Here is a 14548-nt window from a genome sequence, read left to right as displayed (position 1 = left end):
TGGTGGAGATACACCCGCACAAATGAGCCAGTGTGGAGTTCCGCAACTAGAGAAGTTGAGCATCTGTCTGTAACTGAAAGGGAAGATGTCGCTGAGGAAGGCAAGAGTTGCGCGCAGATCTAGCCTCACTAATTTTATCCCATCAATACTGTTCCATGAACAATGCAACTACCATGAGGGCAGGGCCACAAACCTTACTAGCTGCGCTGCTTCAACTGCAATGATAACTGGAAATGAAGCATGGCGCTTAGCCTGCACCGGCAACAAACGAGCCCATGCACACAAGTCTGCCACATATGCTTGAGACTTTCGCTAGTGGGCTAAAAAAAAATCACTGAGTTGCGCATCTGATTAGTTAGAGTATGTGACATTATCTGCACCTTTGCCTGATCAACGCCTAAGCCCTTTAGCATCTTGGAGACTGTACTTATGGAATCCCAACCTCAGTGGTGAAAAGAAGGGAGTGTAGCCCCTCACTGATAAAAGTGACAGATTACAACAGTACATTACCTTCCATTTAAAGTGTATAGTACTGAGTTCTGTTGTGATATTAAACTTTCTTTTCCATATACAAATAAAACTGAGCTTGAAAATACATTATTGTGTCTTTTGGTTAATTGTTAAGTTCCCACCTCTTAACCCCCACACTACCACCCTGGTAACCAACTGACAGCTTACACTTGCTGCCTTGAGGGTCGAATGGGGAATGGTGGTACTTGGTCCAGTCTGCAGAGCCGCAGTAGGATGGGACCCAGGATACCAGTGGCAGACTACCACAACCAACACAGGAGGAGCAGAGTAGACCCTGTTTGCTCTGGAGCTCCTCTTAACAGAGCCTGACAGCATCTGTATTAGCACATGAAATCCCACATGTTCATTCATGGCCACAGTCAGGCTGTATCACAATGAGAAGTAACTTGACTGGCAGGCATCAGATCTGGGTGTCTCACTTTCCTTGACATAGTTCACAACCCACTAGGATCCTACTCAAAATCTCAGGGTCATACACTTATCCTGTCCTCCTAGCATTAGCTGGATCCGTCCCATCATTTGTGTCCACCAAACTTAAGCCTTACATTCCCACCCGTGATCTTCGCTCCTCCACTAAAAACCTACTACATGTCCCCCGCTTTAAAAGGAAGAAACATGGCGGTCGGTGCTTTTCCTACCTGGCCCCTGTGTTTTGGAACTCCTTACCGCTTACTATTAGAACCACAGCTTATTACATGGAGTTCCACAAACTGTTGAAAACCTGGCTGTTTTCACAAGCCTTTGCCGAGTGAGTAGTTCTTCCCTTACATTTTTCCTTCGCGCCAAGAAACCGCTTGGTCATCGAGCGCTCAATAAATTCATTTCAACTTCAACTTCATACGGCTAAAATAATGGATGGGGTGTTGAGTGCAGCTGTAGAAAGGGTATGCCCCCTTTAACTAACCTATGGATACAGGGTCAGACTGGATCTGTGGGATAACGCACAGTATGGTGGCATGTAGTGTCCTCCTTTAGTTATCCCTCTCACCCTTACTCTTAAATATCTAGATGATGTCTTTGTTACAGATTTTAGTACCTGGTGCACTTAAGGTCACATGTGAATGGAAAGGGCCTTCGGGAGTCAGACAACCATAACAACGTTCTTTGGCTACATCTGATAGATGGCAATGGTTTTAAAGCATCCTCCAGTGCCATACTGCTAAGTAATCCATTTTACCTATCCCATCCTTTGCATGGACACAAGACAAGCAGCCAGAGCCCTCCCAATAACCAATATTAAACTAGATGCTACACTCTAGAGTTATGAATAGGAAACCAAACTGCATTCCAATAAAGCAACAGCTGTGATGAAGTGGGCAATATATGTAGAAAATATAAAAATTCTCCACTAAAAGTTCAGTGTTAACTGGAAATGTTTACAAATGCAAGAATTAAACACATGAGCATTATGCCATCAAGACTTACCAGAAGGGTTTTGTGGAGCCACGTATCGCGGTGGCTGAACATAGTCCTCCAATTCTCTGACACGGTCGGGCACATCTCTGCACACCTGCAACGGGAGCACAGAACAGCAGCTAAGTGACATCTCTGTTCATTCCGTAAAGCAACCTCCATTAATAAACTCATTAGAAACCACACCTGCTCCAAAAATAGAATTCAGTTTATCTGATACCAAATAGTCATAAGTCTTATTTTCAGTTGGCTAATGGAAGTATTTTGAAATTTTATAAGCGAATGGAATCACTGGCCATTAATAGGAAAAGGCTTCTGCAATAATAGAATTTTAGGCCTTGGACAATATTACTTAAAGTGGGCCTGCTCTGGCAGTCACTCGTGTCAGCTCACAAACAAACCTTTAGTTGTGCCTCTTTGTCACAGTGAATTAGAGAATTTTATGTTGTGGCAGAATAGTAGGAAAATCCAATAATGCACAAAGTGTGGAAAAGTCTTGCTTGCGACTCTCTGTTGTAAAGAAATGTGTTTCCCCAGTGACTGGGAGTAAAGAGAAAAAACAATGACCAATAGTATGCTGTTTGCACCACGTCAATTGATAATTTTCTTGAACAACAGTACATTTCTCCTAATGTCATCCAAATCAAGTTGAATAACACTGAAACACTCTATTCAACATTCTTAACCAAAGGGATGTTCAACAGAATGGTATGACTTTCCCGGAGGTTTACTAGAGTTCTCCCTCTTAGCATGAAGTTAAAGAATGCACCAACATGGGTGAATGCCCTAATGAGCTATACTTCACACAGAATCTGGGATGAGGCTTTTGAAAAACTAAGTAGCACCCATTTTCCCACACAGAGACCAGAAATGGTCAATGAACATTTGTCTCTATATGTTAAAAAAAAGGTGCATCTGTACAAACATAACTTGAAGAATGAGAAACATGTCGTCGATTTGCATTTTTTCTACAGAATGTCGACTTTTCACAAGATGAAGTGATTAAGACTCTGCAAAGCCACTTAACAAATTATCAAAAGTGAAAACAAATTTAGGTGGAGAAACTTGACTTAATTTCCTAGAAGAACGTGTCATAGTGTGAAAAGGAAATAATGGAAGCGGAAAAAAGAGACTGTGGGAGGAAGACAAGATAGGGAAATAGTCAACACAATGCTCAGTCAGGTAGCAAGAAGGACATTAACGTGGGCAGATCTTTTTAGTTACTGTGGTAGTCGAACATGCACAAATCAATTCATGAGTAAATTAAGCAGCGATTGAAGACTGATAGAAAAGATTTGTTGGCAAAGCCTTTTAACTCCATCTATTGCTTAGGAGCGATGTCAGTAGCTGCCAGACACGTTACAGCAAAGATCAGAAATCAATAGCGTGAAAGTCATACCTTGTTCCAGTTCATGCCGATGGTTCTTAATCTGGCGGTAAGTTTATCTTTCTCCTGCAGGCTACAACTTTTATCTGAAAGTATCTCTGGGCCGGTCTTGCTCAACCATTTTAGTTTCTCACCTTGCATTTCAATCTCCTTGGCCACAACCTAACAGGAGGCAGAAAAAAGCCAGCGTCATAGGCTGCTGGTATATAAATTACCAACAACTAGTAACATTTCAAGGCACAAGTGACTTGTTCTTTTGCAGGTTCCAGGAAGCAATGTACTGTTCAGCATACAAAACCTAAAGCAGCAGCAGTGGCAAATGCATTCAGTATATGTTACTGGTGATTGCTGATCTCTGCAGTCTATATTTCAAATGTATGCAATTGCTTTGAGTTGAAAAAAAAAGTTATGTCCTTTCCGTTTTTTTGGAGCAGTGCCTACTCATGGTTTAAAGTAATAGCTCGTGCTGTATGGTAAACACGGTTCAATGTAACATATAGCAGGCCAATTTATTCAAAGCTGTCTGGTAATGTCCAGACGGGAACTTTCCTGAGTTGTAAATGCTGATATCCCAACTCTATGGAAACAGAGATCTATTTGACAGGGTTGGATGGACTGCATTTCGTTATGTGTTATGGTGGCTACAAATGAAATGCCTACAAAATCCACGGTCTATGCCTTTAGGGCAATCTGGAAGTGCCCAAAGTGCTGGTCTCAGAGATCAGTGCATGGACTGACTTTTGGCTGTTTGTGCGCCTGTATTAGTGTCTGGTGGGACGAAGTTTACTGTTGATTTCTCTAATATTACCGAAATCACTTCCTGCCGCTAGCACAGGGGCATACCATCTCCCTTACGTTTCGCACGTATACAACTGGTATTTATAAGTTTAAAACTGCCATGATTTTGAAATATCGGCCACTTTTCTAGCTATTTGTTTCACTAATAGGGTCCACTTAATTTGGTTCATGGGCCTATGTTTGGTCCCAGTTCAACCCAGACAACACTCCACTGTTAAATGTACTCTCACATTGCAACATAAAAACACTGAACAACCCACCGTGTCTGTAAACCAATGCATCAAAATCACTTGTTGCCCCAAATTCTTACTGTGCATAAAGAGTCTTAAAAAGGAAAACTGAAGAGCTAAGAACAGGCTTGTAAAAGGCCTTGAAAAACACAATTGCAACTTTTAAGAATGAAGTGAACAGGCATCTATTGCCTAATGTTCAAACATCACTAGGGTTTGCCGTTGCTCCAACACGAGATGGGTCCCACTACCAAAACGTATGGAGTCTAGCCAAATTCTAGGGCCTCGATGGGTCTAGTCTTGCGCTCTATGGGGAGGGTATGTCTTGTGGATAGTCTCATTCTGTAACTTTCAATGCTATACCAATCAGCACACCCGCCATATACTAAACTTCCTTAAACACTACACAAGCAAAGACTGAGGCGTCATGCTGAAGATCCGGATTGCTATTACCTCCTTTTCAGCTCAAAGCAAACCCACAGGATACCATCCGAATGAAGTCTGCAACTTCATGTAATGGCTTTTTTCCTTGGTTCGCAACATAATGTGAAGCATGGCGTGATCCATAACGCTGTTACAGGTTTGCAAACACTCTCTCTTGGAACAACCTCCAAATCGACAAAAACTGTCTTTAAGTAGACCTCACCTGTATGTGTGGTGTGGTGTGTTAAGTAACAGCAATAGCCTTGCTTCTATCAGTGGGATCAAGTAGGGGAGACATTGATTCTTTGAATCATGAAAGATGGTAAATGGAAAGACGGATGAATGTAAAATTCTACCAGTTAATGTAAAGATAAACATCTTTTTGGCATCTTTCCCCTGCAATTGTTTGTGCTGTCGGACTCTGGATACTTGGTTCTTGGACCTTGGTGAGGGGGAGAACAGATGAACAGTTCCACGCTGCATGTGCCTTTCCCCAAGACATGGAAACTGTTGATGCTGTGAAGTTGGCATTTTTTATATTTTTGTAATTCAGCAAAATGTAGAGTAAATGTTCAACACACATATTTAGAGAAAAATCTAACTCAGCTGAGATGAAATCTTGTTACACCAAAGATGGGGCATGTGATTTACAAGTTGGAAAAAAACAATTTTCACCCTTCCAATAAAAAATTTAAAGTTATGCAAAACTACTAGATGATAATCTCATTGTCTTGTTGGCAAAAATGTTCCACTTGCAACCATAAAGTTAATATGGGCTTGTGGCTATGATTTTTCAAGTAGCAGCAGTCTTTTAAAAGTGTACATTTGTATAAAATTTAGTTTTGCTTGCTTCAGTTATGAAATGACTAAAATGTATTTAGTGCAACATATTAAGTAACAAAGGGAAATGAACCCAACAGTCACATTTTCCTTTTCATTTTCAATGCTACTTAGGTGACTTTTACATGATTGTCATTTCCCCTTCTTTTAAATAACTAATCTAGGCTGGTACATGCATTCCCTTACTGTGGCATAGTTCCCTGCGGCTCACAGGTAATTTACAACATTTCCTACTCAAGGAAGGGAAATGACCTTCTGCCTCTCTGCAAAGCGTTCCCTGGCAAAGCCTATCCTGTTACATCTGCCTGGCAAAGAGGACCTATGATGTGCGCTTCTTTGAAGGAAGAGGTCTCAAAGACAACGTGGACCATTATACACAAGCGTGTGGGACGACATGTACCCATACTGGTGGGATTTACTTTCTTTAATCTTCAGGGTCTGGAGCAGGCAGTACGTAGGTGTAGTTTGGACAGAGAGGTTGAAGAATGTAATTGAAGCTTAGACCTACCATTTTGAATCTCATTAGCACAAAGAACTCTGGAACGTCTTTTGTGGTGAATTGCCTAGCTTAGTTGAGAGATAGTCTCACAGTATGGTAAAACCTAAGTGAAGAGTGTGGGAACTCTCCTACATCAATTCTCTTTCAAACTGATTGTCGCAGTTTGCTTCATTGCCAAAATGAAAGCACTGCTCCACTTGCTGGTAATATTTGGAACTCCCAGACTGATAACTGATGTATTTATTTTTAACTTCTAAAGAACACTTTTTATTTCAAAGAGCACGAAGATGATCGTTGTGCATATCATATAGGAAAGAACTGCATGACCCGTTAAATCATAAGTTGAAGACTTGCACAGAACCAATGAAAGTGTGCATTACAATTTAACGGGTCGTGTGTACTGTTCTTTGTTATACGATGCGCACACAAATCATCTTCATCACATGTGTGCATCAAATAAGAGAGCAGCGAGCGCATTTGTCACTGGCACCCACATCGTTGTTCATTTTTACTGTATGTTTTGATTAAAAATGCCCCTCAGCTTCAACTATTGCTTATTGAGATTATTGTATAAGGAACGACTATTCATTTATCTGCTAAAGCCAGCAAGGTGCACTGGTACTAAAGGCCCGCATCAGGCACAACCACAAAACACCCTGGAGCAAGGGCACCAACTCATCCACCTCCCAGTTAAAATGCAACCCTCTCACACCACCATTTCCACGAAAACAGAATGAAAAGTAGCAATCACAGACTCTGCAAGACAACGCCCAAGTCTCCACCATTGAAGACAGGGTGACACCTTAACAGCCTGGCACAGGCCACCCACAAGATTTAAGAACCAGGGACCAGCGGACATGAAGTACCAATAGCAAACAGAAACTCAGGCAAACTGTGAAGCTAAAGGAGAGTCAAGAAGACCATTCAATCCAAGGTGCTCCCAGAAGCAGATTTCCTGGCAGCCCGCACATATGATGAAAAAGAGGGCTCACTCCCAAGGACAACCAACCCCTGATGAAACGCAGATATAGGCAAGAACACAGAGTGCGTAGCAGACGTGAATAACAGGGTACATCAAGAATCTAAGTATCTAAGACCTATACCCTATCCACCACCTGAAGGAGGAAATGCACATTCAATATGTCATGGGTTGCACCACAAAATATTATGTTTTGATGTTCATGATTACATAGAAAATAGAACTGCACGCAACATTTCTGAATTTTTGGTCGGGCTAGCTGGTCCTAAATTTGCCAGGACATGGGTACAATTTAGGGATAAAAATTCAAACCTTTCAAAAACAGATATAATGACCGCCATCATCACCTGGCAAAATATGTACAAACCCTTAATTTTCTAAACATAAGTTACAAAAAGTAAATTGAAAAGTCCCATATTTCTCTTTTAAATGAGCCTGGCCCACCAACTTAAGGATGAGAACGATTTCCCAAGGTATATTAAGAACAAACAAAGTCTTTAGTTCCAAAAACAGAATATTTTCAGAAATTGCACTACTTTATGCACAGCGAGCTTTTGCAAATCATGACATTTAGACAGACTTCAAGACTGAATATGTGACTTTGCTTGACTCGTGAAAGAGAGGGATTAAGACAGAAAGAGAAACAGGGAGAGCGAGGAAGGGAGAAAAAGATTGCTTCAAAACAACTTCATCAGTTCTGCTTTTTAAATGTGTGAAAATATGCATTCTCTGCTCTCATTACAAAAGCAATCCGAATTATGCATTCATTAAAATACAAAGTGAATGTTTACCTTCAGCTCTCCAAGCTGTTTGTCATCATAAGCAGGTCCTGATCTAGAAGCATATTCGGCCTTCTCTAACCAGATGCTAAACTCATCAAGCTTCTTCTTGTACTCTGCTAATTGGGGGCTTTCTTCCTTCATCCTAGTAAAGAAAATTAAATAAATTCAAAAACATATTTTAACAAAACAACCTTGTAAGACGGTGGTATTAAGTGGCAATTTCACAGTGTCAATAATGCCATGTGGATCTAGACAATTTACTTCTTCAACGACCTACGACAAGTCAAACAATGGTTTCTGTATATCGAACACTGCGTGCCTTCAAATACAAGTGATTGTCGAACATTCCTCTTTGCAATGACTCAAGGTGCCTTTCAATCATATCAGACACTAACAGGAGTATCCATGTTTGGGAGACGCAGATTTCCAGATCTGGACATCCATGGCTGACCACTTCCGCTGCGCAGCTGAGCTGCAGGTCAGTGGAAAAGTCGGGACTGTCAGTTTTTTAGCGACTGGCCATTCAAAGGCAACTGCCCTGTAATTTAAATCTGGGGTATGGACCTGCAATCCTATTCAATATACATACATTTCTGAGTTTATTATCATACATACACCTTTACAAAGCCTGTCAGCCATTCAGTGCAGTGTCACATGTTTGCTTTGACTGAATGCAGAAAGCACAGAAACAGAAGTGGAAAAAATGCAATGAAGATGATAGATATTTGTAAGGTAAGGAATGCTTTGACATTTCGGACAGGGATAACAGGTCATATTAAGTATGGCTTCCCCATTAATCCTTAGCCTTAGCCTATCAGGTATAAGGATTGGCAGATAAATTGGGGGTGGGCTTATGCAGAAGATAACATTATAGATGGCTAACTGAGTTACGTGGACGTTTTTCAGCTTGGAGTTCTGAGTGACATCATTGACAACTCGAGCTTCACTCTCGTTGTCGATCTGATGTCACTCAGAACCCCCTGTTTAAAACATTCAGGTAACACATTTACGCGGCTGACAGTCAGATTGGTAATCGTTCAGATATATGGATTAACAGGTTTCAGATCTTTTGATGCTCGCTTGTACTAGAACTAGTACCTTTGACTTATGTACTTAAGAATATAAAACAAGGTATTGTAGAGGTAATTGATGAGTCAACACAAGTAGGGAGCAAAGATTTAGCAGCTCAAACTTTGTGGAGTTTAGTATCCTGTTTCTTAAACGGCACTTCCACATCGGCCTTGAGCACGTTACCTCTGTTGTCTATCGGAGACATCGGCAGATATTGCCTTCCACCTCTTATTCAAGGCAGCAAGCTTCTCCTGCAGGAAGCTTCCATCAGTGCTGGGGAGTTTCTGTAGGATTACCTCTCCAGTCCTGTTCAGGTTGAAGAAGCAAGGATGGTGTCTGCTCAATCCTTCCTCCAGCTCCTGCCAGAATGAGATATAATTGTGCTATTGTTAGTGGCCATGACAGTGGAGCCATGAAACGGTGCCCCAGAAATAAGATCAACAAAACCGTGCACAGCAAACCAAATGCAATGCTACTGGAAGTCGATACTTCTAGTAAAAAAAGCAGCTGAATGTGTGCCAGGAAATAATTCTGTGTCACAATTTTGGATCTTGTATATCAGGATGTCCTGGCCATGATCTCAGGTTTCAATAATAAAAAACAATAAATAGAACACATAGAGCAGGCACCAACTACTTTCTCGAATATGCACTACCTTTTAATGGTGCAGTCATTCACGTACAAATGCTAAAAGTGCAAACATTTTTACTGATGTCAAGCAGTGACCACAAAGATCCTGAAAAGCCCACCTGTATCTAAAATGAACACACAAATGCGTGGAATCACAGTTCGCTAACTGCTTAGAAATCTGCAATTGCTCAATAAGCCTCGCTAGTTTTATGAGAAGATACTTGTACCAGGGACAGATTAACACCTGTAATGTGCCACCCTCTCACCAAGTACATCTCTTCATTAAAAAACGAATGCATGTTAGAAAAATGTATAACGAACGTGTGCCATGTTGTTTATTTAGAATGCACTTTGTTACCAGCAAAAGCTATTTTCAGAGGTCAATAAAACATAGAGCACTGCACTGTGAACAGCATTGCCTTCTCCAAACGATTGTCTCTTAAGATAATTAATACCAGTAGCATGCCCATACATACAATATATAACGCATGAAATTTGACATTAAATAAATAAAGAAGTAATAGTCCTGGTCAAACTAAAATAGAACATTTCGAAGTACTGGGGACAAAATACTTCTATACAAATCAAATCCTGGTAACAGAGAAGTACTTAGAAACAGGATAAACATGGCTTCCAATGTATTAGGCATAAAGCATGAATTATTCCCTTAAAAAAACACACACTCCCAATTACTAAAGAGAAGGAACTCTAATGAATGATGTACTAAGACGCTTAACACTCAGGTTTTCTGCAAACTGGAAGATCTCCACTCACCTGCTGATGCATCCTTGCTTTCTCCACATCCAGGCTGCCGTCCGGCAAATAGCCATCACCCAGCAACCGCTCCGCCTCCGTCACCCACTGGGTGAGATCATTCAGATCGCAATGAAACTGTCTCCACTCTTCAATATCCTTATCTGAGCCACTGATGGGAGATATGAATATGATACAGTCTGTAAACGTGCTTAACAAAATAAGATCAAGTAAACAAAAATTGATTCTTATGTCTATATACACCTTACATGCAGACTACACTCCTGAATGTGAAAGATAATGCTTTGGCTGGCATATCTGAAGCAGCAGTCACTCACACACTCTGTCAAGTCAACGAACCACAAGAAAGAAGATTCCACTGTTTAGGTCTGGCTAGAGACCCATTTATATATATGCCACAGCTCTTGCAAACAAAACAAATAATAAACATAAACATAAAAATGCAAAACAGACTACAGACGGAAAAGAACTAAGAGGCCAGATCTCTGAAGCTACTGACAGGTTGAAGTGTAAGTTAAGTTTTGGAAGATTGCAGAGTAGAGCCACTTAATGATGAGACGTATGTAGATTGTGCCAGTTTATGGCAGGCCCAGTTAGCCAGCTGTACGCGTTTGCGGGCAGAGGGTCTATAGGCAAATTTTTTTGCGTTGTGTATGAGGGTGACAACTTTCCCTTCTGAAACCATTGTTTTTCTTTGAACCATTGTTTTTCTTAAGAGAAGTTCACATATTTTTGAGGTGTCCAAAGGACAATAAAGTGGCGAAGCATGGCTATCAAACAAGCTTGTAAGGGACAGGACACAAACAGTTCACTGATCATTGTCACACATCACCAACACCCAAAATCGTTGCATTGTCAAAGGCATATATACACACCAGTGCATTTCAGCACAAACATACAAAAATAAGCTTTTCTCACATAAAGCACTGCCATTTTAGAGTAAAAAAAAATCAAAAATGGCGTAAACATAGGTGTTTAAGTCGATAATACAGCGACAAAAATATAACAACTTAAAGGGAAGGCCCAACCAATTTTATTTTTCCTGTGTAACTTATTTCCAACTTTAACATCTGGAAGTTAACATTTGCCAGCCAGCATCTTTTTCTCTCCTTGCTATTCTGTAACAAATTTCAAGTTTCAAGAGGCACACTTTACTTTGTAACTGTATTTGGATATATTTGCATGAGTGTCCCAAAAAAGTAACAAAGTATAATGGGCCCACTTTCCACTTAAAATGCATCACATTAAAGCAAGAAGGGAGAAAGACGAACAAATGTTACCTTTCATAAGTTTCCACTGCTGAGAACATCTTGGGCAAGTTCTTAGAAAAAACTCTGAAAAAATATTGCCACTACCCCCCGAAAAAAACAGAAACATCTCTCAATGCTCAATTGGTATACTCTCAAAACTATAGTGAAGATGCAGTCCTTTGTTACTTTTTCACAGAAGGAAGCAGTCTAATGCAGAAGAGTCCCATCCATCAAGAGTGGAGTCTAGTCCAGAGAGCTGCATTGATGGAGTGCAGTTGAGGACATTGTGTACCTGTCCCCGGGGCAGCTGAAGCATTCAAATCTGGTACTCCTGCGCTAGGGATGAAGGCGGTCTTGAACACAGAGCTACTTTCCATACAAAGGGTGCATGGCGGGGTAAAGTGCAATGATAATGCACTCAGTGTGTGTTCTTGTGCTGTTAGGTTCTATCGGGGACACACGCACAGAGGTAGTCTGTTCTAGAGGTGGGAGCAGGCAGTGAGTGCAGAGTCCTACAGCTCCCAGGCATCATTCCCAAAGCTATTTATATATGCGTCATGGGTATTATGCATTTGGTGAATATAACGAGTTGAAATTCAGGGTTAGTGATGAGTTTCTAGGTTTTCCTGGATTGTTCACCCTACAAGAGTAGATGTGCAGCTACCACACTTAACGTTTAACCCCTCCCATGCCCATGACGAGCTCAGCTCGTCATGAGCCACGGTGCTCCGGTGCTCATGACGAGCTGAGCTCGTCATGGCCCATGGAACGCTCGCACGCTGGGCTAAATCCCTGCTGTGCTGAGCGTTATATTAAACGGGCGTGGTCGTCATGAGCACCGGAGCACCGTGGCTCATGATGAGCTCAGCTCGTCATGAGCATGGGGGCGCTGTGCGCGCCCCCCAGCACAGCAGGGGAATAGCCCCAGCAGCCAAGGGGATAAAGGTATTCACATTCCTTAGCAGGTATTTTCCCACCATAGGTATACTTGCTAATAGACTCCTATAAAGGGCAGGAGTAAATGTGTTTCCAGGGGGGAACAAGAAAGAAACACTGCCCTATTTATGAGGATAAGGGAAAGGGGTTCACTCCATGTGACAAATATTTTCCTATGGTAGACACAAAATTTACATTTGCTTCTAGTTGGAAATTCTGCATTCATACTTTTTATGCATGGAATTACTCTGAGAAAATAAAGCTGGCACAGTTTTCCAAGAGAAAGATATACTTGGAGATTCTTTAAAAAAAAATCGTAAACTAACTAGAAGTACAGGAGTAATCCTACAGTAAGAAATGTCTAAAGCGCCAATATCCAACAACAGAACGGAGCCTTGCAGTAATGGTGTCATTCAATTAAAAATACTCCAAGTACTTTAAGGTAAAAAAAGACATGAAGATGGATAGCTGGCAAGTATAAAGCGGAACACCGAGTGCTCTTAAAGGACATTTTCTATTCACTGCAATGAAGCAAACATACCAAGATAAAGCTGTCATTCTACTCCCACATTAGGGTCTGAGCCTTACACTACTCTTCTCTCTGTACAGTGACTCTTCTCTGTCACATACAGTGTTACTTCTGGTGATGTTAGAGGTCAAAGGTCAAGACTTATAGCACTGTTAAGCCACTCCGGACACACTCGGGCAGTTTAAAGTTGACTCCTATGCATAGGGCATCTTCCAAGTACAGAAGCCCTTAAAAGGATATTTTCGAATTCTCCAGCAAATACTTTTGCTGCGTGCCCAGCATGGTCTAGAACGAGACTGTTGTTGCAGGATCTGGCCCACGTCCAGTATGAATTCCGATAGAAACTGTTAATAACCTGATGCGAAAAGTGAGGCATAAAATTCAAAGATACAAAACTTAATTCATCAAAATTAAATTAACTTCAGAGACTATTCATTGAGTCAATGTGAAAATCAATTGCTGTAGTCTAAAGAGAAACTGAAACTGTCTTGTAGAAAGGTCAGCAGAGGATAGAATGAAGCTCGGGCAGAGGAATTTTGTGCTGCTTCTGGCATTGGAATGAAATGAGAATTCATTCAATGAGAGACAGGGTGACTAAAGTCGAGAGATGTATTGTCACGAGAAAGTCGAGAGCTGAGAAAGTGGGGGCAGGCACACTGGTCTTCTTAGGAAGCATAACTAGCAATAAAAATAGTTCTTACCAAATGGAAAGACACAGCCAAAGTGACTTTCAAGTCATGGCTCAACTGGGTGACTTACCTCAGAGGGGCGGATATCACTGCCCTCCGATACTCTTCATGGAAACAAACCTCCAGGGGAATGTGGAAGACACTAGACAAATTCCTGGACCCCTATGAGCCCCCGTGAACAGAATAAAACAAGCATTTACAATGCAATGGTTTCGCCTTTTGAAAAGTTTGAGCTATTGGCATTGTAAATGACAACATTTTTATTTATGTGTTGGTTTTGAAAATAAATAAATAAATAAATGGCATTGTCATTTACAATACCAATAGCGTAATCTCTCGCAAATGCGAGACCTAAAGCATTTGCAATGCAATAGGTCGCGTATTTACGCGAGTTTGAGCTAATGATATTGCAGATAATGCGTTTTATTTAGGTTTCAAAAACCAAAACATAAATAAAAGGTCTCTCACACTGCTGTCTCTCACACACTGCTGCCTCTCACACACCATGCTCTCTCACACACCATGCTCTCCCTAGATGACTCACACTGCTGTCTCTCTCACACTGCTGTCGCTCTCACACTGCTGTCTCTCCCACACACACACATGCAGATATGTAAAGTAAACTCCCTGGAGGTGAAATGATGAACACACAACTGGTGATTGGCCGCAGCATGGCGTCGGAACAGCTGTGCACAGTGACCCTCCATTCAGCAATCCTCTGCTCGAAAGTGTGGTTTGGCCGTATTCAGGGTCCTCCATACATCCACACATGGGTGTACCCCCCTGT

General features: G+C 41.3%; 1 protein-coding gene across 2 annotated transcripts in view; it reads right to left on the bottom strand.

The window, feature by feature from the left end:
* The window catches only part of UTRN (utrophin), a 1532463-nt gene that overhangs the window by 903998 nt on the left and 613917 nt on the right, over positions 1–14548 (bottom strand). For both annotated transcript variants that reach the window (XM_078648677.1, XM_078648678.1), the window contains 5 exons: positions 10358–10508; positions 9137–9312; positions 7892–8024; positions 3344–3493; positions 1957–2041 (listed from right to left, as the gene is read on the bottom strand). In XM_078648677.1, the coding sequence (XP_078504803.1) occupies positions 1957–2041; positions 3344–3493; positions 7892–8024; positions 9137–9312; positions 10358–10508 (695 nt within the window). The remainder of the gene's footprint in view (positions 1–1956; positions 2042–3343; positions 3494–7891; positions 8025–9136; positions 9313–10357; positions 10509–14548) is intronic.

The sequence above is a fragment of the Lissotriton helveticus genome, chromosome 6 (assembly GCF_964261635.1).
Source record: "Lissotriton helveticus chromosome 6, aLisHel1.1, whole genome shotgun sequence".
Taxonomy (NCBI): domain Eukaryota; kingdom Metazoa; phylum Chordata; class Amphibia; order Caudata; family Salamandridae; genus Lissotriton; species Lissotriton helveticus.
This window is presented reverse-complemented; position numbering and strand designations above follow the sequence as displayed.